The sequence below is a fragment of the Salvelinus namaycush genome, chromosome 4 (assembly GCF_016432855.1).
Source record: "Salvelinus namaycush isolate Seneca chromosome 4, SaNama_1.0, whole genome shotgun sequence".
In the NCBI taxonomy this organism is placed as follows: domain Eukaryota; kingdom Metazoa; phylum Chordata; class Actinopteri; order Salmoniformes; family Salmonidae; genus Salvelinus; species Salvelinus namaycush.
The window spans coordinates 24,983,140-25,010,293 of record NC_052310.1 but is presented as its reverse complement, the minus strand read 5'-3'; the positions used below and the strand labels follow the sequence as shown (position 1 = coordinate 25,010,293).

At 41.7% G+C, this 27,154-nt stretch overlaps 1 protein-coding gene across 1 annotated transcript; it reads right to left on the bottom strand.

Annotated features, from left to right (window-relative positions):
- On the bottom strand, positions 1 to 27,154 carry muc13b (mucin 13b, cell surface associated). Its single transcript, XM_038990451.1, has 12 exons — positions 26,989 to 27,154; positions 17,682 to 18,113; positions 9,008 to 9,130; positions 8,405 to 8,514; positions 5,424 to 5,482; positions 4,877 to 5,076; positions 3,393 to 3,527; positions 3,098 to 3,140; positions 2,886 to 2,923; positions 2,575 to 2,662; positions 2,147 to 2,405; positions 1 to 1,169 (listed from the first exon to the last, which is right to left on the bottom strand). Exons 1-12 carry the CDS (start codon positions 27,050 to 27,052, stop codon positions 858 to 860), a joined length of 1,863 nt encoding a protein of 620 aa, XP_038846379.1. The 5' UTR covers positions 27,053 to 27,154; the 3' UTR covers positions 1 to 857.

Genomic DNA, 27,154 nt, shown 5'->3' with positions numbered 1-27,154 from the left:
TCGAGAAGCCAGTCTCATTTACAAAATGTATTGTGTAAAAGTCATCATACTGAACTGTGTGTATCATTGAACAATTTTACACACATTCTGTTTATTTATATTTGACTATATTTATATTACATATACAATATGTATTAAGATGGCACATTAAGGATAAAAGGCATTATTTGCTATTTCTAAATCCTGATCTAGATGTACAAGAGATCAAATAGATAATGGCGAACCACACCAATAAATTTCCTTAACATCAATTTAACTGGGTTCGTCCATATTCAAATAAATTAACAAGAAACATTTAAAATGACAGACCCATGCAATCATAATGTAATAATGATTTAGCACGCAAAACTTGGGCCTTTCATGTTATAACATCTTGCATTGTTGCATTGATGTTAATGTAAGATTTGCATAAGTCACAGATTAGGCCGTCATGTATCACACATGAATACAGTATTGGATTGATATTAGAAAATACATTAATTACAGTTATACAATATAATCAGGACATGAGAATGGATTAACTGATACTTAAAAACATAAGAAAAACTGAGCGACAATACATTAGTTGCCTTTTGGCTACATCAATTTCAGGAGCTTGGATACACCGCCCACTCTTGGACAGAATGGACACTGCAACTCAACTATCATCTATTGTACAAAAAAAAAGATTGATACACAGTGCATAAAAGTTGAGTAGAACATAGGGAAGAATCACAAGTAGGACTATTTAAAAAGACATTGTTATTGCTTTCTGATTTCTAAGCATTTGTGTTGTGAAGAAAATGGTTTCCTTAGTTGACTGTTCCAGTGGGTCTTCAGTTTCTTCTTCCATTGTCGTGTGTAAAGTAAGGGTTGTCCTAGCCTCGGCTCTGGTAGGGGTTGTTGCCCTGACCTCCGCTCTGATAGGGGTTGTTGCCCTGACCTCCGCTCTGGTAGGGGTTGTTGCCCTGACCTCCGCTCTGGTAGGGGTTGTTGCCCTGACCTCCGCTCTGGTAGGGGTTGTTGCCTTGACCTCCGCTCTGGTAGGGGTTGTTGCCTTGACCTCCGCTCTGGTAGGGGTTGTTGCCTTGACCTCCGCTCTGGTAGGGGTTGTTGCCCTGACCTCCGCTCTGGTAGGGGTTCCTGTTGTTGAAGCTCCTTGTGTCATCAGGGTTCTGGTAGCCGCCAATCTAAAACACAAAACAACATCTGTATCTGACAGTCTCAGTCCTGGGGGTCTTGGTCTTTACCCAGCGGGAAAGATTTGGCACCAGACATTTTAATGGTGTCATTTTCTGGTTGTAACTAGTGTTCTGTTTGAGAAGACATCATATTACAACCAATACAAATTTTCATAAAATAAAATAAAAATTGTATACTTTAATGCATAATTAATGTTGAATGCAAGTGCTTGAAATGTTTCTTCAATAATTGTTTTTCGTGGGGTTAAATTGTCCCAGTTCTTTGTACTATTTGGTACTTTATATGTACTTCACATCTTAAGATACTTCACTCTTAATATACTTTTTGTTCATATTTTTTATGATTTAATATAATTCATGGATACACAGAATACAAAACACATTTTAAACATTTCCTCAAATTATTGGTAAGAAAATCCTCTGTTGATCAAATAAAATTATTCCGTTTTACATTAAATAATTCTGTCACTTATCTTATAGTAAGTGGCAGCATAAGGGCATTAAGGTACTACTTCAAGACATGATATACGTTGCCAAGAGGTGGCATTTTTGTAGTTGGGCATATAATGGTTACACTCATCACCAACTTGTATCAAATGATAACTGACATTTCAATATTTGACAATTTAGCAATAACCTTGCATGAGCATTTCCCTCCCAGAATTCCACACACTGATCAAATAGATAAATCAGCGGACATGTTGACCATAGACTTGCCTAAAACTGGCTGAGCATTTCGGTTTAGAGAGGTGGAGACTTCGCTAGTCTCGTTAGTAGATTTTCTAACACGTTTACCCCCAGAACTTAATCGAGCATCTGGTGCAATTACGCAAGATGTTCGTTCTGAATGTCCGAGATTAGACATAAAGTCATATTTTGGTAGTTATCTGGCCAGATGAACTCTTGTGTCTTCCCCACCCTCCTTTCTCACTCATTCTTCCTCTCTCCCTTCCCGAGGTTCTTACCCCTCCTTTGTCTCCCCTGGTCACCAGTGCCTGTCTGCTACCGCTCTCCGTCATCTCCAGGTTGCTGCCACGGTCCAAGCTGTTGTTGTTGGGCATGGCCCGGGGGATCTTGGGTACACCCACAAAACCTGAACTGACATTGGTCACCCCCCCATTGGTTAAAGCCGATGCCCTGAAGTCCTTGGCGTTATAGGGGCTGGTGTAGGTAGGAACCTCAGCGTTCTTCGAGGACTTCTTGGAGGAGCTCTTCTTGGACGTCCTATAGAAGACGACAATACACATACGATTTAACAACTACATTTTATACTCCATTAGGGTCAATCGTGGAATCGTAACAAGATTAAAGATGAAGGTATATATTTAATTGTATTTGATGTGATTAAAATATTACGGTGTAAATGTTGTCCTCTGTGTGTGTGTTGACTTACTTGCGTGCAACTACTGGCAGCATGATTAGTGTGATGAGTAGCAGTGCACCAAGAACAGTGCCGACAATCACCAGCATCAACTTCCATGCTGCAGAGAGACAGAGAGTGAGAGAGAGAGAGCAAGAGAGAGGGGGGAGAGAGAGAGAGAGAGAGGTGTTAAAAAACCTGCAAACACCAGTATACTCAATACCACTATTACAGGAAACACCACATGAAAGGAGAGAACAACACCTATTGCGAAGGCCAGAGGTAGCCTAGTGTCAAATCCTTGGAAGGAAGAATCATACCATAATATGGTATGTTATACTTACATTCATTGCAGTTTAAACCCGAATAACCAAATGAACAACTGAAAGAAAAAAAAGTTTTTTTTTCAATCTTTGCACAGACCAATAATGCAAGTTAACCATTGCAATGTATCCAAACTCACAGTTGAAAGACATTGTTTACGTGAAAATAGATATGACTGAATAAATGAATTGATGGAAAATGACTAAATTGATTAAATGTTTTAAGTACTTACTCATTACACACACCGTCCTCTGCTTTCTTCCCACTTTCACAAGCTGCAGACAGAGAGGGTAAAGTAAGTCTATCACACACACACACACACACACACACACACACACACACACACACACACACACACACACACACACACACACACACACACACACACACACACACACACACACACACACACACACACACACACACACACACACACACACACACACCACCAAGCCTCAATCTCTTTTTACCCTCTCTTACACAAACCCCCAGAGTCTATTGTAAGAGGAACAATCGGTACCACTCACCTTTGCATGTTCTGATAGAGTATTCCGATTTCACGTAATTGTTCTGACAACTACATTTAGGTATACCACTCTCAGAAGTACAAGTAGTTGACGTGTCATCACAAGGTTTCCGATACGAATCACACAGATTGGTTTCTGTATAGACAGTGCCACAGGGAGAGGATTACATACAGTAAGAATGTACATCCATTCAGCATTGTGGTAGGGGCAAATAGTGTTCAATTCCATCAATTCAATCAATTTCCTGATATGACGCAATTGTCCCCCCCCCCCCCTCATGTCTTCATTACCCCCCGGAGGCCTGAATGCATCGCATCCAAAAGACATGACTAAGCATTACAAACATTACAGTGACATAGTAATGTGGATAGTGTTCAGAATTCATTGACTAGTTAACAATATAGTTGCCTAGTCTACTGAATGCTCCAGATGTCTATCAATGGGAGTTACAGTGACAAACCTTTTTCTACTGTTCAACTCCTCTTTTACATATTTTCCTAGAACACTAATCCTCAATCCTGCTCCTGGGGAGCTGCAGTACTGCACGTTTTTTATTGTAGCTCAGCAGTGAAACACCGGATTCAGCTAGTGAAGGGGTTGAAGATCAGATTAAAAGTTGAATCATGGAACAAAATACAGGTACAGCTCTCCAGCAACAGGATTTAGGAGGATCACTACTCTAGTGTGAAGTTACATCATACTACCAATGTCATATGACAGCATCATGATTGTGATTGATTGCATACTTAGTTCTCTGCAGTGGTGTAAAAGACTTAAGTAAAAGTACTTTATTAAAGTACTACTTAAGTCATTTTTGGGGGTATCTGTACTTTACTTTACTATTTATATTTTTGGCAACTTTTACTTTTACTCCACTACATTCCTAAAGAAAATAATGTACTTTCTACTACATACATTTTCCCTGACACCCAAAAGTACTCATTACATTTTGACAGGAAAATGGTCAAATTCACACACTTATCAAGAGAACATCCCTTGTCATCCCTACAGCCTCTGATCTGGTGGACTCACTAAACACAAATGCTTCGTTTGTAAATTATGTTTGAGTGTTGGTGTGTGCCCCTGGCTATCCGTAAATAAAATAAAAACAAGAAAATTATGCTGTCTGGTTTGCTTAATATAAAGAAGTTGAAATTATTTATACTTTTACTTTTGATACTTAAGTACATTTGAGCAATTCCATTTACTGTTGATACTTAAGTATATTTAAAACCAAACACTGTTAGACTTTTAATCAAGAAGGATTTTACTCAGTGACTCACTTTTACGTCAGTCATTTTCTATTAAGTTATCTCTACTTTTACTCAAGTATGACAATTGAGTACTTTTTCCACCACTGGTTCTCTGTCTTCCCCTTGACATTCATTGTAGCTATGCCCACAATATTGCCTCCTAGCTTATGTTAAACCACAGTCATTATACATCAAGGGAATAGTGTGTTACTATTACTATAGGTGACATACCTTTGTATGCTGCATTTTTAAGTAGAGTATCTATACAAGAGGCATGCATTGCGTTACAGTTTGCAATAGCACCCTGTATCTTTTCATTGATGACGGCTTCTGTGATGCTGGAGTCGAGTTCAAAATTGTTCTCCATGGCCACGTTGACGCCACCTGACTTAAGTGACGAGAAGGTACGAGCCGGACCCGTAGCCATTTTGCTAGGAGGCAAATTAGTGTCAGTGTTTTTAGAATTATGATCATCATAATCACATACTCATGAAAGTAGTGATAGCAACAGCATCAATCTTCTGTCAATAGTTGTCGTGGGCGTGTGATATCTTCCAAATCAAAATGATACATTATCATGATGGTTATAATAATCTGGACTGACACAATAAATTAGGTTCAAAAAATGAAATTAGACATTAACTTCAAGGATGAAGGTAGTTTGTTAGAATCAAACCAACAACAAACAAATTGTAGTGTAGCCTATAGCGTGAGTGGTATTGCAAAATTACAGTTTATTGGTAAAAACAGGGACCACAGTAACTACATTAACACTGACCTGAAATTCAGCACTGTGGAATCAATGTAGCCATGTTGACTCCGTAAAACATCCCCCATCTGTATTTTGGACAGACAAATGCTAATTAGTTCACAATATACATTTACTGGACAGTTCATCATTATTAGCCTAGTACAGCTAAATAAAGGAGACTGTTGTTTGCTACCAACATTGTCGAAGATGGGGTATGGTTCGATCATGGTGAATCGAATAATTTGACTTCAAATAATCATTTGTGAATTGCGAACAGCAAAAGGAAAAAGATAAGATGTAGCCTACTGAAAAGTTGCAAGATAACAGCAAACATGCTCTCAGGCTTCCAGTAAATATCTCAAGCTTTCTTTTGGATTATATAGCGGTAAAACATGTCTTGTATAAATTGATTTGAGCAATATATTGATGGGACATTCCAACACTCAATAGATGCTAGTCAGCCTGCAAAGTAGACATGGGCTTATGGTGGATGACGTCACTACTGACATAATACACTGCTCAAAAAAATAAAGGGAACCCTTAAACAACACAATGTAACTCCAAGTCAATCACACTTCTGTGAAATCAAACTGTCCACTTAGGAAGCAACACTGATTGACAATAAATTTCACATGCTGTTGTGCAAATGGAATAGACAACAGGTGGAAATTATAGGCAATTAGCAAGACACCCCCAATAAAGGAGTGGTTCTGCAGGTGGTGACCACAGACCACTTCTCAGTTCCTATGCTTCCTGGCTGATGTTTTGATAACTTATGAATGCTGCCGGTGCTTTCACTCTAACGGTAGCATGAGACGGAGTCTACAACCAACACAAGTGGCTCAGGTAGTGCAGCTCATCCAGGATGGCACATCAATGCGAGCTGTGGCAAGAAGGTTTGCTGTGTCTGTCAGCGTAGTGTCCAGAGCATGGAGGCGCTACCAGGAGAAAGGGCAGTACATCAGGAGACGTGGAGGAGGCCGTAGGAGGGCAACAACCCAGCAGCAGGACCGCTCCCTCCGCCTTTGTGCAAGGAGGAGCACTGCCAGAGCCCTGCAAAATGACCTCCAGCAGGCCACAAATGTGCATGTGTCTGCTCAAACGGTCAGAAACAGACTCCATGAGGGTGGTATGAGGGCCCGACGTCCACAGGTGGGGGTTGTGCTTACAGCCCAACACCGTGCAGGAGGTTTGGCATTTGCCAGAGAACACCAAGATTGGCAAATTCGCCACTGGCGACCTGTGCTCTTCACAGATGAAAGCAGGTTCACACTGAGCACATGTGACAGACGTGACAGAGTCTGGAGACGCCGTGGAGAACGTTCTGCTGCCTGCAACATCCTCCAGCATGACCGGTTTGGCGGTGGGTCAGTCATGGTGTGGGGTGGCATTTCTTTGGGGGGCCGCACAGCCCTCCATGTGCTCGCCAGAGGTAGCCTGACTGCCATTAGGTACCGAGATGAGATCCTCAGACCCCTTGTGAGACCATATGCTGGTGCGGTTGGCCCTGGATTCCTCCTAATGCAAGACAACGCTAGACCTCATGTGGCTGGAGTGTGTCAGCAGTTCCTGCAAGAGGAAGGCATTGATGCTATGGACTGGCCATCCCGTTCCCCAGACCTGAATTCAATTGAGCACATCTGGGACATCATGTCTCGCTCCATCCACCAACGCCACGTTGCACCACAGACTGTCCAGGAGTTGGCGGATGCTTTAGTCCAGGTCTGGGAGGAGATCCCTCGGGAGACCATCCGCCACCTCATCAGGAGCATGCCCAGGCGTTGTAGGGAGGTCATACAGGCACGTGGAGGCCACACACACTACTGAGCCTCATTTTGACTTGTTTTAAGGACATTACATCAAAGTTGGATCAGCCTGTAGTGTGGTTTTACACTTTAATTTTGAGTGTGACTCCAAATCCAGACCTCCATGGGTTGATAAATTTGATTTCCATTGATAATTTTTGTGTGATTTTGTTGTCAGCACATTCAACTATGTAAAGAAAAAAGTATTTAATAAGAATATTTCATTCATTCAGATCTAGGATGTGTTATTTTAGTGTTCCCTTTATTTTTTTGAGCAGTGTACTTCTAAGGTAAGATAAATATTTCTTAAACGGTACATTTCCCGAAGAAATGTGTGTGTTTACTTCAGCTGTCTAAAAACAGTTTTTATAGTTGTGAGATGTAGAATTCAAGCTGAATAGCAACTAAGGCATTTCAATATAGTGAGAATAGCTCTGATTACTTTGTAATGCATGCACACTAACAACCAAAAATAGCTATGCCTCAGAAAACTATACTGTGGCCCAGACTTGCTAGGGACATGCTTCCAATGGTAATAACCACTTCCTACACCAATGTAGTTAATTAGGTGGGTAACCCGACCAGAAGCCTAACACTAGCCCCTGTGACTGCCATTCCAAAACCTGATCCATTATACCAAGATGGTAAAAACCCTAGGTGCTGTAATGGTCGTCGTTATCATATTTTTACATGGGGTTCCATCTTTATTAGCATATTTCGAGGCCATTACAGTAGCTGATACTGACTGAAGGATACCCACTCACACATTAAATTGTATCCCATCATGTTAATTAGAAAATGTTTAAAATAGACAGCATTTCTTTATCAATGTCATCTCATATGTGAGATTAAGTAAGTAAATGAGAATGTTCATATTACTACAGTAGATGTTCACTGATTAAACGGGACAACATGGATGCTCCTTGGAAGATCAAGTTAACCCATATTTTCTCCTCGGAATTACTGCACTAACTGTTCTGAAAATACCTGCTTGGAAAAATTCTACAACTTCTACGACCTGGGTTGACTGGGACAGTTTCCAAGGACTTAGGAATACGTGTAATGCAGCGGTCACCCAGCTCACACGTTGTCAAAATGTCACAAACACCTTGGTAATGACCTATGTAACATTGCAGAAAAGTTGTGATTTTGAACTACAGCCAGACATACATACAGTGTAAAAAGTATAATATCTATTTTTACCATATTAATTAAAATGTCAGCTGTGTTATTGAAACTTTCTGATTGTGGTTTGGTCATGTCTTCGTTGAAGGCCATACTAGGGAGGGTCAGAGATCCTGGGAAGACCTTGGCTGAAAATCAGAATCAACACATGACAAATAAGAATTACAAGCACTTATTGAAAATGGTGGGGGTGTAGCATTGTGTTAAAAAGCCCACAGAGGAGATGGTACATGAGATCCAATATACATGTATAGATGCTACAGCTAATATCTTATATCTTTAACCGAGTTTGACTCCTCTAGCCACTGTCATCTAGGTTGCTCTCATTTATGTATTCATACATTTATAAATATATAAATTTATTGGCCAAAACCAAAGCCTATCCGATTGCTTCACGTGGAAGCTAAATACAAATCTAGTACCAGTTTATCCACACTTAACCATACTCAGGACAAAACACTCACAACTGGTCTTAAATCAGAATAGTTTCTAAAGTTCCTAACTTTTCATTGCAGATGGTGAAACTCTCCTCCCTATCAATCAGAGCTATTTAGGCCTATATTGCTCTGTCTTCCATGGTATTGTAGCACCCACTAGTGGTGGCAGACAGGAGATACCCACCTTCCTCACATCGCCCTCTAGCCTCAGAGTATATTTGGCCAGCCAGACAGAGACAGGTGAAGTGGGAGTCATAGCCTGGCTGACAGCTGCTGCCACCTTTGCATGGGTTTGGGACACAGGGATCTTAAAATCAAAGAGAAACACAGTTCTTCAGAACATACGTGGCACTTTGTGATGCATTTATTAATGCAAAATAATTTGTGTAGAATCGATGGTACAGAGCAAGTCTTGGGAAGACTTTCTGTCCACTAAACAGCAAAATTCCCCTACACCTGGGGTGTACAACTGGTTTGGCTTGATGCATTGCAACGAGGTACAGATGTCTAGCAGGGAAACCAAGGGTGAGTTGAGTTCTATACATTTTTCATTTTCCTATTTTAGTTGTAGTTAAAATATGATAACAAAAAGTGTAGTTAATATAGTTAATTTTATAAGTGGTTTATATACAGTCATGGCCAAAGGTTTTGAGAATGACACAAATATTAATTTTCACAAAGTCTGCTGCCTCAGTGTCTTTAGATATTTTTGTCAGATGTTACTATGGAATAGTGAAGTATAATTACAAGCATTTCATAAGTGTCAAAGGCTTTTATTGACAATTACATGAAGTTGATGCAAAGAGTCAATATTTGCAGTGTTGACCCTTCTTTCTCAAGACCTCTGCAATCTGCCCTGGCATGCTGTCAATTAATTTCTGGGCCACATCCTGACTGATGGCAGCCCATTCTTGCATAATCAATACTTGCAGTTTGTCAGAATTTGTGGGTTTTGTTTGTCCACCCGCCTCTTGAGGATTGACCACAAATTCTCAATGGGATTAAGGTCTGGGGAGTTTCCTGGCCATGGACCCAAAATATCGATGTTTTGTTCCCCGAGCCACTTAGTTATCACTTTTGCCTTATGGCAAGGTGCTCCATCATGCTGGAAAAGGCATTGTTCGTCACCAAACGGTTCCTGAATGGTTGGGAGAAGTTGCTCTCGGAGGATATGTTCGTACCATTCTTCATTCATGGCTGTGTTCTTAGGCAAAATTGTGAGTGAGCCCACTCCCTTGGCTGAGAAGCAACCCCGCACATGAATGGTCTCAGGATGCTTTACTGTTGGCATGACACAGGACTGATGGTAGCGCTCACCTTATCTTCTCCAGACAAGCTTTTTTCCGGATGCCCCAAACAATCGGAAAGGGGATTCATCAGAAAAAATGACTTTATCCCAGTCCTCAGCAGTCCAATCCCTGTACCTTTTGCAGAATATCAGTCTGTCCCTGATGTTTTTCCTGGAGAGAAGGGGCTTCTTTGCTGCCCTTCTTGACACCAGGCCATCCTCCAAAAGTCTTCGCCTCACTGTGCGTGCAGATGCACTCACACCTGCCTGCTGTCATTCTTGAGCAAGCTCTGTACTGGTGGTGCCCCGATCCCGCAGCTGAATCAACTTTAGGAGACGGTCCTGGCGCTTGCTGGACTTTCTTGGGCACCCTGAAGCCTTCTTCGCAACAATTGAACCGCTCTCCTTAAAGTTCTTGATGATCCGATAAATGGTTGATTTAGGTTGCTGTTTAAGCCAATCAGCATTCAGGACCCAAACTACCGGGTTTATCAATCTTACTGGCAATATCCTTGCCTGTGAAGCCCTTTTTGTGCAAAGCAATGATGACGGCGCGTGTTTCCTTGCAGGTAACCATATTTGACAGAGGAAGAACAATGATTCCAAGCAACTCAATCAGCATGACAGAGTGATCGCCAGCCTTGTCCTCGTCAACACTCTCACCTGTGTTAACGAGAGAATCACTGACATGATGTCAGCTGGTCCTATTGTGGCAGGGCTGAAATGCAGTGGAAATGTTTTGGGGGGATTCAGTTCATTTGCATGGCAAAGAGAGACTTTGCAATTAATTGCAATTCATCTGATCACTCTTCAAAACATTCTGGAGTATATGCAAATTGCCATCATACAAACTGAGGCAGCAGACTTTGTGAAAATGTATATTTGTGTCATTCTCAAAACTTTTGGCCACGACTGTGTAAGCTGTCACCATGTTACTTTTGTCTTTTTACATGTTGCAAAAATAAAGGTTTGTGCAAATAAATGTTTGGTTACATTTGCAACAGTACGTACTAATTAAGTTTTCTTAAGTGCTCTTGAAATTGCCAGCAGCATATCACCCTGCTTCCAAATCACTGCTGGCTTGCCTTTGAACCTAAGCAGTATCAGTCCTGGTCAATCCCTGGATGGGAGACCAGATGCTGCTGGAAGTGGTGTTGGAAGGCCAGTAGGGGGCACTCTTCAATCTGGTCAAAGGAGATCCAAATTCCCCAGGGCAGTGACGTTATCACTGCCCTGCGTCGGGTGCCTTTATTCGGATGGAATGTTAAAACGGGTGTCCTGACTCATCGTAAGAGTAGAGATGATAACCCCGGTGTCCTGGCTAAATTCCCAATCTGGCCCTCATACCATCATGGCCACCTAATCATCCCCTGCATCCAATTGTCTCATTCATCCCCTCTCCTCCCCCCTGTAACTATTCCTCAGGTCGTTGATGTAAAAAATGATATGTTCTCAATCAACTTACCTGGTAAAATAAGGGTAAATAAAAAATGTAAACGTTGCACACAGTTATTCAACTTTCATCGAGGTCTGTTTGCTTCTGGTGCTCGGGGTGTCCTCAGGGTGACCACGCACTACTATTCAAATGTGACCCAAATAGCAATAGTCATGGAGCAGCTCACCTTACACAATTGCCATGTTAGCCACAATAATAACTTTCCTCCACTGGTTGATCAAAACAGCACCATTACCAAATACTTAAAATGTTTACTGCCTGTCCTTCATCCTAAACACAGCCCTTGTGTGTGCACTTCCCAGCCAATCAGTGGCATCAATTAATCAAAGCAGAAGGGAAAACCAACACGACTGCCGAACTCGAGGGCTGAGTTATGAGTTACTGATTTAAATATGGAACAGCAAGAGGATCTGCCCCTCCCAACCTTCAAGCTATTCTCAAACCCTAAACCCCAACCCGAGCATGCCGTTCTGCCAATTTCAGTGAGTCAGAAGTTTACATACACTAAGTTGAGTATGCCTTTAAACAGCTTGGAAAATTCCAGAAAATGATGTCAAGGCTTTAGAAGCTTCTGATAGGCTAATTGACATCATTTGAGTCAATTGGAGGTGTACTTGTGGATGTATTTCAAGGCCTACCTTCAAACTCAGTGCCTCTTTGCTTGACATCATGGGAAAATCAAAAGAAATCAGCCAAGTCCTAAGAAAAAAAATTGTTGACCTCCAAAAGTCTGGTTCATCCTTGGGAGCAATTTCCAAACGCCTGAAGGTACCACACTCATCTGTACAAACAATAGTACTCAAGTTTAAACACCATGGGACCATGCAGCCGTCATACCGCTCAGGAAGGAGACGCGTTCTGTCTCCTACAGATGAACATACTTTGGTGCGAAAAGTGCAAATCAATCCCAGAACAACATCAAAGGACCTTGTGAAGATGCTGGAGGAAACAGGTACAAAAATATCTATATCCACAATAAAACGAGTCCTATATCGACATAACCTGAAAGGCCGATCAGCAAGGAAGAACCAAATTTGCAAATGCACAAGGTAACAAAGATCGTACTTTTTGGAGAAATGTTAACTGGTCTGATGAAACAAAAATAGAACAATTTGGTCATAATGACCACCGTTATGTTTGAAGGAAAAAGGGGGAGACCTGCAAGCCGAAGAACACCATCGCAACCGTGAAGCACAGCAGTGGCAGCATCATGTTTTGTGGGTGCTTTTCTGCAGGAGGAACTGGTGCACTTCACAAAATAGATGGCATCATGAGGTAGGAAAATGATGTCGGTATATTGAAGCAACATCTGAAGACGTCAGTCAGGAAGTTAAAGCTTGGTCGCAAATGTGTCTTCCAAATGGACAATGACCCCAAGCATACCTCCAAAGTTGTGGCAAAATGGCTTAAGGACAACATAGTCAAGGTATTGGAGTGCCCATCACAAAGCCCTGACCTCAATCCTATACAAAATTTGTGCACAGAACTGAAAAAAGCATGTGCGAGCAAGGAGGCCTACAAACCTGACTCAGTAACACCAGCTCTGACAGGAGGAATGGGCCAAAATTCACCCAACTTATTGTGGGAAGCTTGTTACCAAATACTAGTTGAGTGTATGTAAACTTCTGACCCACTGGGAATGTGATGAAATTAATAAAAGCTGAAATATATCATTCTCTCAACTATTATTCTGACATTTCACATTCTTAAAATAAAGTGGTGATTCTAACTGACCTAAGATAGGGAATTTTTACTCGGGTTAAATGTCAGGAATTGTGAAAAACTGAGTTTAAATGTATTGGGCTAAGGTGTATGTAAACTTCCGACTTCAACTGTATCTTAAGATGAATGCACTAACTGTAAGTCGCTCTGGACAAGAGCGTCTGCTAAATGACTCAAATTAAAAATATATACACTGCTCAAAAAAATAAAGGGAACACTTAAACAACACAATGTAACTCCAAGTCAATCACACTTATGTGAAAACAAACTGTCCACTTAGGAAGCAACACTGATTGACAATAAATTTCACATGCTGTTGTGCAAATGGAATAGACAAAAGGTGAAAATTATAGGCAATTAGCAAGACACCCCCAAAAAAGGAGTGATTCTGCAGGTGGTGACCACAGACCACTTCTCAGTTCCTATGCTTCCTGGCTGATGTTTTGGTCACTTTTGAATGCTGGCGGTGCTCTCACTCTAGTGGTAGCATGAGGCGGAGTCTACAACCCACACAAGTGGCTCAGGTAGTGCAGTTCATCCAGGATGGCACATCAATGCGAGCTGTGGCAAAAAGGTTTGCTGTGTCTGTCAGCATAGTGTCCAGAGCATGGAGGCGCTACCAGGAGACAGGCCAGTACATCAGGAGACGTGGAGGAGGCCGTAGGAGGGCAACAACCCAGCAGCAGGACCGCTACCTCCGCCTTTGTGCAAGGAGGTGCACTGCCAGAGCCCTGCAAAATGACCTCCAGCAGGCCACAAATGTGCATGTGTCAGCATATGGTCTCACAAGGGGTCTGAGGATCTTATCTCGGTACCTAATAGCAGTCAGGCTACCTCTGGCGAGCACATGGAGGGCTGTGCGGCCCCACAAAGAAATGCCACCCCACACCATGACTGACCCATCGCCAAACCGGTCATGCTGGAGGATGTTGCAGGCAGCAGAACGTTCTCCACGGCGTCTCCAGACTCTGTCACGTCTGTCACATGTGCTCATGTGCTCAGTGTGAACCTGCTTTCATCTGTGAAGAGCACAGGGCGCCAGTGGCGAATTTGCCAATCTTGGTGTTCTCTGGCAAATGCCAAACGTCCTGCACGGTGTTGGGCTGTAAGCACAACCCCCACCTGTGGACGTCGGGCCCTCATACCACCCTCATGGAGTCTGTTTCTGACCGTTTGAGCAGACACATGCACATTTGTGGCCTGCTGGAGGTCATTTTGCAGGGCTCTGTTAGTGCTCCTCCTTGCACAAAGGCGGAGGTAGCGGTCCTGCTGCTGGGTTGTTGCCCTCCTACGGCCTCCTCCACGTCTCCTGATGTACTGGCCTGTCTCCTGGTAGCGCCTCCATGCTCTGGACACTACGCTGACAGACACAGCAAACCTTTTTGCCACAGCTCGCATTGATGTGCCATCCTGGATGAACTGCACTACCTGAGCCACTTGTGTGGGTTGTAGACTCCATCTCATGCTACCACTAGAGTGAGAGCACTGCCAGCATTCAAAAGTGACCAAAACATCAGCCAGGAAGCATAAGAACTGAGAAGTGGTTTGTGGTCACCACCTGCAGAATCACTCCTTTTTTGGGGGTGTCTTGTTAATTGCCTATAATTTCCACCTTTTGTCTATTCCATTTGCACAACAGCATGTGAAATGTATTGTCAATCAGTGTTGCTTCCTAAGTGGACAGTTTGATTTCACAGAAGTGTGATTGACTTGGAGTTACATTGTGTTGTTTAAGTGTTCCCTTTATTTTTTTGAGCAGTGTACAACAAACCCAGGAGGTGCCTTATTGCTATTCTAAACTGGTTACCAACATAAATAGAACAGTAAACAAGTATCTTTGCGTCATACCCGTGGTATATTGTCTGATATACTCATGGCTGAAATGCTTCTTAAGCCAATCAGCATTCAGGACCCAAACTACCGGGTTTATCATTTTAAATTCCACTGCAAGTACTGTGATATGGCATTTTTTGCAAGCAAATTTTTAGCACAGATTCTGTTACTTGAAACCTTACTATTTACTCTAAAATAGGAGTTGTATTGATATGTTTTGTAACTATTTACTTGCATTAATTTATTACAATTTATAAAAACGCTAATAAATAAGCCATTATAAATGCTTAAAAATGGTTTGTAAATTATTATGTATACGTCCTTGCAATGCAGTGCTTATGAATGCTTAATAAATATGTATAAATGTTTACAAATAACAAAATCATGTATTTTGTAGTTGAATACTGTAGTTGAATACTTGTTATAGAGAGTGTATTAATGCTTAAAAAAGTAAAACGTTTTTTACATTTTAGTCATTTAGCAGCTGCTCTTATCCAGAGTGATTTAAAGGAGCAATTAGTGTTAAGTGCCTTGATCAAGGGCACAGAACAATTTTTTATCTAGTCGGCTTGGAGGTTCGAACCAGCAACCTTTCGGTTACTGGCCCAATGCTCTTAACCTTTAGGCTACCTGCCACCACACCAGGTGTCAATTATTCATCTCTGAATCCTGAAAATGATGTACAAAATGTAATTACCTTTTTAAATTCTTACTCTGAAAATAATGTACATAAATAATGCATGTTTTGAAATATTTTTTATTCCGTATTCTTCCTTCTTTTATTAGGTTAGTATTGTGGAGTAACTACAATGTTATTGACCCATCCTCAGTTTTCTTCTATCACAGCGGTTAAACTCTGTTTTAAAAAGTCACCATTTAAAAAAAACTGTTTTAAAAAGTCACCATTGGCCTCATGGTGAAATCTCTTAGCGGTTTCCTTCCTCTCCGGCAACTGAGTTATTGTTATTAGCAGGTAGACTAGTGGTTAGAGCGTTGGACCAGTAACCGAAAGGTTGCTAGATTGAATCCCCGAGCTGACAAGTAAAAAATCTGTCATTCTGCCCCTGAACAAGGCAGTTAAACCACTGTTCCTAGGCCGTCATTGTAAATAAGAATTTGTTCTTAACTGAATTGCCTAGTTAAATAAAGGTTAAATGAAATAAAATACCAATATGTGCTCATCTTTGCGAGGCATTGGAAAACCTCCCATGCTTTGTGGTTGAATCTGTTTGAAATTCACTGTTCAACTGAGGGACCTTACAGGAAATTGTATGTGTGGGGTACAGAGATGAGGTAGTCCTTCAAAAATCATGTTAAACACTATTATTGCACACAGAGTGAGTCCATGCAACTTATTATATGACTTGTTAACCACATTTTTACTCCTGAATTTATTTAGGCTTGCCATAAGAAAGGGGATGAATACTTTCTGACTCAAGACATTTCAGCTTTTCATTTTTAAAATGTCACTGTTACATTATAGAGTATTGTGTGTAGGCAAGTGACAAAACATCTATATTTAATCCATTTTAAATTCAGGCTGTAACACAACAAAATGTGTAATAAGTCAAGTGGCGTGAATACATTCTGAAGGCGCTGTATATGTGCATGAAATAATTGCCTGAAATCTAATCATGTCATCAGATAACTTTTCTAGGTCTGATAATGGTGTTAACCCAATCCATACCCTATTCCAGTCAATTTAGGGAGATGCCATTCTGTCATCTAAACAACTAAGTAATTTCGCCCCAAGAGCCTTCACTGATGTCTAGAGGGCAGCAATGAAAATGGGTTGTATTGCCTTGCCGTCACAGTTTGAAAAATATACTCCTCTATCCATAGTCTTTGGAATTTCTGATGCTCAATGACTCTAGCTTTTGTTTTATCATCAAAATCTGCAAAACAATTACTCCTCTTTCAATAAATGTTCCCTGACTGTCTAGCTTTCGTTTCAGCGATTGCTAAGTTAAAAATCATCGAAAATCCATCATCCTGTCAAGGTATGCGTGAAGGGCTGTAGGAAGTCAGGCGCAGGAGAGCAGATATTTGGTAGTAAAACTGAGCCTTTTATTTGGCGAACCAAAAGCACACGGCACAAACGAACACGAAATACAAATACGGGTTGAACATAACCCAGCGCAACCAGCCTAACGTGCACATACATGAAAACAGATAAACAATACCACACAAAGACATGGGGGAAACAGAGGGTTATATACACAACACATAATGAGGGGAATGAGATCCAGGTGTGTGGGAAAACAAGACAAAACAAATGGAAAATAAAAAATGGATCGGCGATGGCTAGAAGACCGGCGACGTCGACCGCCGAACACCGAACACCGCCCGAACAAGGAGAGGCATCGACTTCGGCAGAAGTCGTGACACAGCCATTATCATTTCTACAAGCTATATGGCTTTAGTCATTCAATTTGTTTTTTTTAAAGAAAAAAATCTTACCAAGCCAACATGACGGTCCATATGAAATTGGGCCTGCTGTTTGACACCCCTGGTCATGGAAAAACAAGAAGGTTAGCTGGACGACTATAATGAGCCTACCTGATTTTGATGGTGTTGTAGTGGCCTGCGGTGTTGGTGTTGGTGCCGCAGTAGACGGGGGAGCTGCAGTAGACGGAGGAGCTGCAGTAGACGGGGGAGCCGCAGTAGACGGGGGAGCCGCAGTAGACGGAGGAGCCGCAGTAGATGGAGGAGCCGTAGTAGACGGGGGAGCCGCAGTAGACGAGGGAGCCGCAGTAGACTGGGGAGCCTCTGTTGACTGGGGAGCCTCTGTTGACTGGGGAGCCTCTGTTGACTGGGGAGCCTCTGTTGACTGGGGAGCCTCTGTTGACTGGGGAGCCTCTGTAGACGAGGGAGCCGCAGTAGACTGGGGAGCCTCTGTTGACTGGGGAGCCTCTGTTGACTGGGGAGCCTCTGTTGACTGGGGAGCCTCTGTAGACGGGGGAGCCGCAGTAGACGTGGGAGCCGCAGTAGCTGGGGGTTCAGAATTGGGATTAGCGTCTGAAGGGTATAGATTTAAAAAAAGATTAAAGTGCAATTGCACCACTTTTCAAAACCTGCAATTATTTTTTGCCAGTGGATGGCATTTCACCAATCCATTTCAGTGTCATAGCAAATCTCATATTGTTAGAAAATCAATGTTTTTACTTTTGATGTCGTTGAGTAAAACATTTTAACTTCATATTTTTAACTACAAAACGTAGAAATGTGCCGTTTTCACATACGTAGACACTGGTATTGGTATTGTACTGGAGATAATGAATATGAGTTTGAAAAGTGGTGGAATTGCCCTTTGAGATAATTACTGTAGCAAAAACTACTTTCAGTGGCTGACTGGAAAGGTCTGTGTCCCATAAAAAAGTTGACACTAGTTTTTACTGCAGCTAATGTATAACAATCTGTTACAAAAACTTTTTCATTCTAAAAAATTCTATATAATGAAATTGGACAGGAAATATTGTCAATGGTGAGGTACTGTGACGGGTAGAGAAGACCAGTTCATTCTTGATTTACTGTCACACAATGGAAACAAGGCTGTACTGCCACAGCCAGACTCTCTTCCTCCCCTCTCTAATCAGCCCAGCTGGGAAGACTCCCATAACCTACTGGCATGGGCCCTGGAAAAACATTCTTCCTATCCTCTATGTTCCACCCTAGCCCAATATGGTTTATCCCCCTTCTCCCTGAGGTGACGGTATCTATTCATTCACTCCCCCTCAAGGATTTCAAAGAATTGGACTGGTGTAAGAAATATGGTACTTGAACAAGTGCACACTTCAGGTAGAAGGGGTGTGGGAAGAACCCTTATCCCATGTCCCTTAGGTATTTCTGTAGAGCTAAAGGCTTAGACAGGTGTAACTCGGTCGAAAAGGTGAAAGTACAATATTGCTTATACCTATCCAATCCTTTCAGATCTACATGAAGTGCCTAAGGGTAGGGCCTAGGGGTCAATTCGGAATTCAGAAAGGTTCTCCACCCTCCCCACCATCTTTCCCTCCACCAACCCTGAAACTCATAATATAGCACGTCAATAACAGGGTTTCCAAACACAGGATGTGTCCACTTCAGCAGACTGCGTCACCTTGATCATAAGACCATCGGGATGATAAACATTGCGTTATGTTTAAGTTTCAGGTGCAATCCAGGGCACGTAACAGCAAGCTGTGAACAAATAAAAGTGCAGCATTGGGCATGTACAGTTAACACCACAAACTAAGTCCATATACAGTATAGGCTAGGTCCCTATGCGACTTAAGCCATTGCCACTTAATGCTACGATAAAATCTATAATATGCCATTCATTTGGATAATTGTAGTCGGCAGGATAAGACAGATCCAAGTCCACCAAGATAAATAGACACTGATTAAACGGTCATATTTCATAACTGAAGCAGACACCAACCCCTACACACAGACAATGCAGACACAAACACCCACATCCTTTCATTCACTGTCCACCGTGATGCTCTTGCAGAAGAGCAGCAGCAAAGAATAGGGTCTTTATTTGGAGTCTTGTGGGTTCAGCCCTTGGCTGTATACAGCTCAACCCTGTCCCAAGAGAACTACAGGGGCCCCTGAAAGAGAACAAAGCTATCCAGCCAGCAACACTTGAGGCACTATGGCTAAAGTTTCACTCTACATTGTATATGCATACTCTGTCAGAGGAAACAGATTTACAGGTATCACTCAGAGAAAAAGCAGGTAATGTAATAAAATACGCAAGAGTCCACTGTCCAAGGCCATAACTACTAGGCGTAGACAATGCCATTATTTGTACTGTAGGTAGGTAACCTGCTCTGTACTTTGTGTTGTGTGACTAAATAGATTTATCGCTTGGTTACCAGTCTTCACTGGGGGGCGAGCAGCCAGGAAAGGGGATGAATTTCACTGTCTCTTCCTCTTTCGTGTCACAGTAAAATTATATAATGATTCACGTCCACCCATAAAACACACAAGACAATTCGGGACATGAATTTGCCCTACAATGAAACTACTTTGTAATGGTTAGGGAAGTAAATTGCAAAATATTCATGGCACTTGCACTTAAATACTTCTGATAAGTTCCTATACTGCTTTAACCAACTCCTTTTAATGATCAGTGGCGACCCGTCATTGAGTGCAGGTTTGTCTGTTTTGCATGTTATTTTGTCATTAATACGTGTCACATATCAGTTTGCAAACAATGGAGAAAAAACCCCAACATATTTGAGTTAATAAAGCCGCATACAAACACTCTTTTTTGCTTTCTTGAGTAATGCAGGTGTTTCAGCCTAGCTCAGTGCTTTTTGTGGTGGTGGGTTAGCCAGAGGAAAATACGGAAAAATTATAGTTAAAACGTATCTGTGCTCATCGGCCATTGGACATAAACATTACACTACAAGTTGGAAATCGCAAATTCAACAATGAGTGGTTTGGAAGGTATCAGTGGCTGATTAACTGCAAACATTGTAAAGCAATCACTAGCCTGCTATTCATTGGAGTGGATGCATGGTCCAAGTCTGTGTTTAAAGGTCTCTTTTCCAAGCTTAAAAGGATAAACATTCAACATTGGCCATGCTGTCATGATTTCTGTCGTGTTCAAAACAACTGGAAAATCGGAACTGGGAAATCTCAGACAACTGGGAACTCTAGAAAAAAAACAAGCTTAGACTGGGAAAATACATTTTGAACTGTCATCCAACTCGGAATTCCAAGGCGGGAACTTGGGCCTCTTTCTAAAGCTCCGACCTGAAGATCACTAACGTCATGATTCAACCTTGTTTTTTTTCCGGAGTTCCCAGTTGTCTTGAAAGCGCCATAAATCCAGATAATGACTTTGATGACAAAGCCTGATGACAAAATTCGCCCCAGAGCAGAGCACAACAACAGGGTGAGTCCAACACTGTCTTGTATGCTGCTGCATAAATGATGTAATATGCCAGGGAGATATGTATACTGTAGCTAAGAAAGTAATACTAAGTTTACAATGCATTCTGAAAGTATTCAGACCTTTTCTCCTCAATCTACACACAATACCCCATAATGACAAAGAAAAGTGTATTTTCTGCAAATGTAAACTCAGAAAAATAAATAAGCGTCCTCTCACTGTCAACTGTGTTAATTTTCAGCAAACTTAAGATGTGTAAATATTTCTCACCAAGTGGTGAGACAAAACCGCAACTCGTCAGTGAAGAGCACTTTTTGCCAGTCCTGTCTGGTCCAGCGACGGTGGATTTGTGCCCATAGGCGATGTTGTTGCCGGTGATGTCTGGTGAGGACCTGCCTTACAACAGGCCTACAAACCCTCAGTCCAGTCTATCTCAGCCTATTGCGGACAGTCTGAGCACTGATGGAGGGATTGTGCGTTCCTGAGCACGCATGCCTAAGGCACGTTCATGCAGATGAGCAGGGACCCTGGGCATCTTTCTTTTGGTGTTTTTCAGAGAGAGTAGAAAGGCCTCTTTAGCAGCATCTCAATCGGGTTGAGGTCAGGACTCTGACTGGGCCACTCCAGAAGGTGTATTTTCTTCTGTTGAAGCCATTCTGTTGTTGATTTACTTCTGTGTTTTGGGTCGTTGTCCTGTCGCATCACCCAACTTCTGTTGACCTTCAACTGTTGACCTTCAAATGTCTTGATAAACTTGGGAATTCATTTTTCCGTCGATGATAGCAAGCTGTCCAGGCCCTGAGGCGGCAAAGCAGCCCCAAAACATGATGCTCCCACCACCATACTTTATGGGACGAGGTTGATGTTGGTGTGCTGTACCTTTTTTTCATCCTCACATAGTGTTTTGTGTTCCTTCCTAACAACTCAACTGTAGTTTCATCTGTCCACAGAATATTTTGCCAGTAGTGCTGTGGAACTTCCAGGTGCACTTTTGCAAACTTCAGACGTGCAGCAATGTTTTCTTTGGACAGCAGTGGCTTCTTCCGTGGTGTCCTCCTATGAACACCATTCTTACTTAGTGTTTTACGTATCGTAGACTCACCAACAGAGATGTTAGCAAGTTCCAGATATTTCTGTAAGTCTTTAGCTGACACTCTAGGATTCTTCTTAACCTCATTGAGCATTCTGCGCTGTGCTCTTGCAGTCATCTTTGCAGGACGGCCACTCCTAGGGAGAGTAGCAACAGTGCTGAACTTTCTCCATTTATAGACAATTTGTCTTACCGTGGACTGATGAACATCAAGGCTTTTAGAGATACTTTTGTAACCCTTTCCAGCTTTATGCAAGTCAACAATTCTTAATCTTAGGTCTTCTGAGATCTATTTTGTTTGAGGTATGGTTCACATCAGGCAATGCTTCTTGTGAATAGCAAACTCAAATTTTGTGAGTGTTTTTTATAGGGCAAGGCAGCTCTAACCAACATCTCCAATCTTGTGTCATTGGTTGGTTAGCTGACTCCTGACTTTTGGAGAAGTCATTAGCCTAGGGGTTCACATACTTTTTCCAACCTACACTGTGGATGTTTAAATGATGTATTACATATAGACAAGAAAAATACAATAATTTGTGTGTTATTTGATTGTTGATTAGATGAAGATCGGATCAAATTTGATGACCAATTTATGCAGAAATCCAGGTAATTCCAAAGGGTTCACATACTTTTCCTTGCTACTGTGCATACTTTTGGCCATGTAGTGTACGTTAGAGAAAGACCCCACTGAACGATTCAGAAGATCAATAATCATATGTCTTGGTAAGGAAGTGACATTTCATCACCAAAGCACATTTTCACCCACACTGGGTAGTGTGGGTAGACATGCTACAATACTATTCCATAGAGCCTGATCCGGATAGGAGGGACGGCCCACCAACACAATGGTTGGGGAAACACACAAACGTTGAGAACTCTGATAAAAAAAGTTTAAGTTAGTGATTGTAAGACCCATGAGAAAGTAACTGACTGACCTTTATCACCAACTCTCAGATGGATAGAATATTAACTAAAAGGGAATCTTTTGCCAAGTTTGAATCCCTCTATGTGACGTGTTGTTTTTTCTCATATTATGTCAATTATTCTAGTTTTGTGATTGAATTCAATGCAAGCAACTTATTGTACTCAAAATTACATCTAGGTCAGAGGCCTACATTATCCAGACATTCTATCACTACAGATGTAAAATTGACCATCTTGTTGAGACATTTCTTTAACAGCCTTTTTAATCAAGTCATGACTTGCAACCGAGAGCACTTAAAACGTTATTAATTGACAGGGACGATAAGACAGTGTGTGTGTGTGTGTGTGTGTGGACATACCTGAAAACACAATCCCACTGATTTCTGAAAGACCCCCATTAAAACCTCACATCTGACCTCCAAGCAACCCACCCCACACTCTCCTCTCCTCTCCTACCCACACACACACCTTCACATGCACAGTCGTACTTGCACATTCCCACTGAAAGTGTATGAAGAAGACCAACACAGTGGGGTCCCATTTCAACTTTCTGAGTCCCTGTCTCATAATCCAAATGTTTGTCCATGTCAATCATTTTCTATCAGGGCACTAATGGCTGAGTGGAATGAGTCAATTTAAGACTACTATGGATGACTATCCTCAATTAAGGCTCTTGTTGTGATGAGACAAATATGACCTGAGACATTTAGGCCTACTCAGTGAACACCCACTTGTTCGTCCTGATCACTGTAGTCAACAATATATTGTACCTTGGCCTTTTTTGTGATGGTTTCTTTCTAGAGAAACGAAAAGACACATCAGTGTCAATGAGTAGTTGTTATACAACACACATCAGTGTCATTGAGTAGTTATAAAAGCAATGCATATGAATCGACTCCACTATCTAAGGTCAACTGATCATCAAAACGACAAGGAAAATATACGCCTATCAGCATGACAAGAACATAATGTTCGAGAAGCCTAGGTATTTATGAGTTCATGGACTTTGCCTTTTCGTTTCTCTAGAAAGAAACCATCACAAAAAAGGCCAAGGTACAATATATTGTTGACAACAGTGATCATGACAAACAAGTGGGTGTTCACTGAGTAGGCCTAAATGTCTCAGGTCATATTTGTCTCATCACAACAAGAGCCTTAATTGAGGATAGTCATCCATAGTAGTCTTAAATTGACTCATTCCAGACTGAATTAGATCATTAGAGTCTGAATCAAGCAATATGATTCCTCACTGTGCTAAGTCAATGGAGTTGGAATTATGCCAGTGTAACGGATGTGAAATGGCTAGCTAGTTAGCGGGTGCGCGCTAGTAGCATTTCAATCAGTTACGTCACTTGCTCTGAGACATTAAGTAGGGTTGCCCCTTGCTCTGCAAGGGCCGCGGCCTTTGTGGAGCGATGGGTAACGATGCTTCGTGGGCAACCGTTGTTGATGTGTGCAGAGGTTCCCTGGTTCGCGCCCGTGTCGGGGCGAGGGGACGACGTAAAGTTATACTGTTACATTGATGCTGTTGACCCGGATCACTGGTTGCTGCGGAAAAGGAGGAGGTTGAAAGGGGGGTGAGTGTAACGGATGTGAAATGGCTAGCTAGTTAGCGGGTGCGCGCTAGTAGCATTTCAATCAGTTACGTCACTTGCTCGGAGACATTAAGTAGGGTTGCCCCTTGCTCTGCAAGGGCCGCGGCTTTTGTGGAGCGATGGGTAACGATGCTTCGTGGGTGTCAGTTGTTGATGTGTGCAGAGGTTCCCTGGTTCGCGCCCGTGTCGGGGCGAGGGGACGACGTAAAGTTACATCTGTTACACCAGGACATTGGATTCCCTGAAACACTGGACTTGTCATTTGAGTCCTCACTGAGCAAAAAAACAAGGATATTTTCTGTGCTGAGTCATTTGAGTCTCAATCAAGCCAAGTCATGTGATATCCCAATGAGCGAGAAACTCAGGGGTCTTCACTGTGCAGTGTCACTTGGCCTAGCCATCGCTCTCCTGGGTTACTGTGGTAACATCTCCCGGCTTACTCAGGGGGATTAGGGGCGCATTCCTGAAATAGTCATTATCCCATCAAGCAGTGCAGGTTGCAGTCCTAGACTACAAAAAAAAACAGAGATGGGCAATCAGTGGGCCACAGCTGTATCATCTCCTCTCAGAACAGAACATCCCAGTTTGACATTTACGGGTTGGATGAAGATTTCAATGACCAACTCGATGCAATTTCTTGATATGATCAACTGGGGGTTCAAAACTGGCTTTTCTTATAGATGCGAAGAAGAACCAACTTAAATTTGTATTCCCTTATGTTATCCTTCCTAACAATTAAACTTTCCAGAGCCACAGTAATTCAAGCAATGACATTAAAAACATTGTTTCAGGTGGCATGCCACCATAGAAAATGAGTAACCACTTCATATACAGTAGTAAATACTGTAGACCAGGATCAAAGTGTGAAGGCAAACCATTTGAAAGGTTCAAATATGACACAACGGCATTTCAGCGATTGGAAAGAAATCTAATGGTGACGTGGTTGAGCTAGCACCATCTCTTAAGCCTGGCATGCTAGCAGATCCCAGATCAGCCAAACTCTGTAAGGACCAGACTCAAATATAGGAACTAAACAGCCTGACTGACATGGAATCTGTGTGGCATCTGCAACAGTTGCAAACACTGAGAATTAGCCAAAATATCTATTCAAAAGCTTAGGGTCACCCAAATGACTCTTCGGGAGCAAAGGCAGACTGGTCCTTTACAAAATGAATACTGTATATGCATGGATTTGATGAAAACTATTTGTTTCCTTCCTTGGTAAGGATTCAATCTACAGCAGTAGCAAAACAATTATGAATGTCTTTATAATAAAAAATGTTGCAATCGCCAATACATTTCAGCTTAGCTCACCAGACTCCCAACCCATTTGTATGGCAGTGTACCATCTGAGGGAAATTAAATTACAGTAGAACATTCCTGGGGGAAATCCTTCAAGTAGCACTCCTTAATCTCACATACTGGTCCACAAGACAACGCTTGGGGGGGAAATGCTTTTAGACATGTATCAATCCAAGCCAATTATGGATAAGAGGTGACTATAGAGATGCTCTCTGGCACACGGAACTCTTCCCCAAATTGATGGTGTGAAAAATAGCTAGTTAATGTTTGCTGTAGTCTACTGCTTGTCTTCAATTGCAGAGATACAGAATTACATATTACCTTTGAACAATATAAAGATGCACAGAAGGGTATGAAAAAAACTAAAATGTTGACAAATGAGCAAATGCAGATGTTTCAACAATGACAATTAGAGGCCTACTAATTTCTTTGAATTTGTGTGAGTAAATTAGTATTGGAAGTTAGAAGTGACCATTGAACAGGAGATTGAGTGCTCACTCTTCAGAGGCAACTTGAAAGCATTACAGCCTTTTACCAATGATAGCCTGCTTTCCTTAACTTCAGTCTTACTCCTGATTTATGAGAATGGAAGGATAACTCAGGATAACTTAGTCTTATGATTTAATTGTAACTTTTACTGAATTTAAATTTATTTTTAATTTTTTACGTGTTTAAACTCAAGCTCATAACCCATAACCCCTTTCCGTTTCTTTAAAACTAGAATCATTAGTTCCTACATCCATTTTTCGACGTATACATTTATGTTTGTGAACTTTGTAAACGTAAACAAACACTGTATAGCCTCAAAACATGGTTAAACTCAAATGTTGATATCATGGATGGTCAGTCCTTTCATCCATAGCTCAGTCTATACATTTGATTGTTCTCCAGGCCCATCTCTCAGTTTTTTAGCAAAACAGAGGCAGGGAGTCGCTTTGTTATTGTTTCGATTAAGGATTCTAGCTTTAAGACTAACTAAACTGGTTTGAAATGCTTTGTTCGACAAGACATTCAATAGACTATATAATGACAACCTGTTGTCCAAAATGGGAAAGGAACCGTTAAACTTACTTGGTATCTCTCCGAAAACGGCCACTGCAAGGCATAAGAAGAGAATAAGTCTAACGACGAACATCTTGCTCAGCTCATGAAATCAAATTAATATAAAAGGAAAAAGTTTCTTCAGGCCAAAAAAACGGAGACAGGCGATCAATACGATGAGTTCTAGGTGCGTCGC

Bases quoted from the DNA above. Each gene is read 5' to 3' on its own strand.
- muc13b (XM_038990451.1), bottom strand. From the start codon at position 27,052: ATGTTCGTCGTTAGACTTATTCTCTTCTTATGCCTTGCAGTGGCCGTT. The intron at 5,077-5,423 runs GTCAGTGTTAAT...TTTGCCTCCTAG, and splicing joins TCCACAGTGCTGAATTTCAG to CAAAATGGCTACGGGTCCGG. The intron at 2,663-2,885 runs GTAAGTATAACA...GTCTCTCTGCAG, and splicing joins GGGTTTAAACTGCAATGAAT to CATGGAAGTTGATGCTGGTG.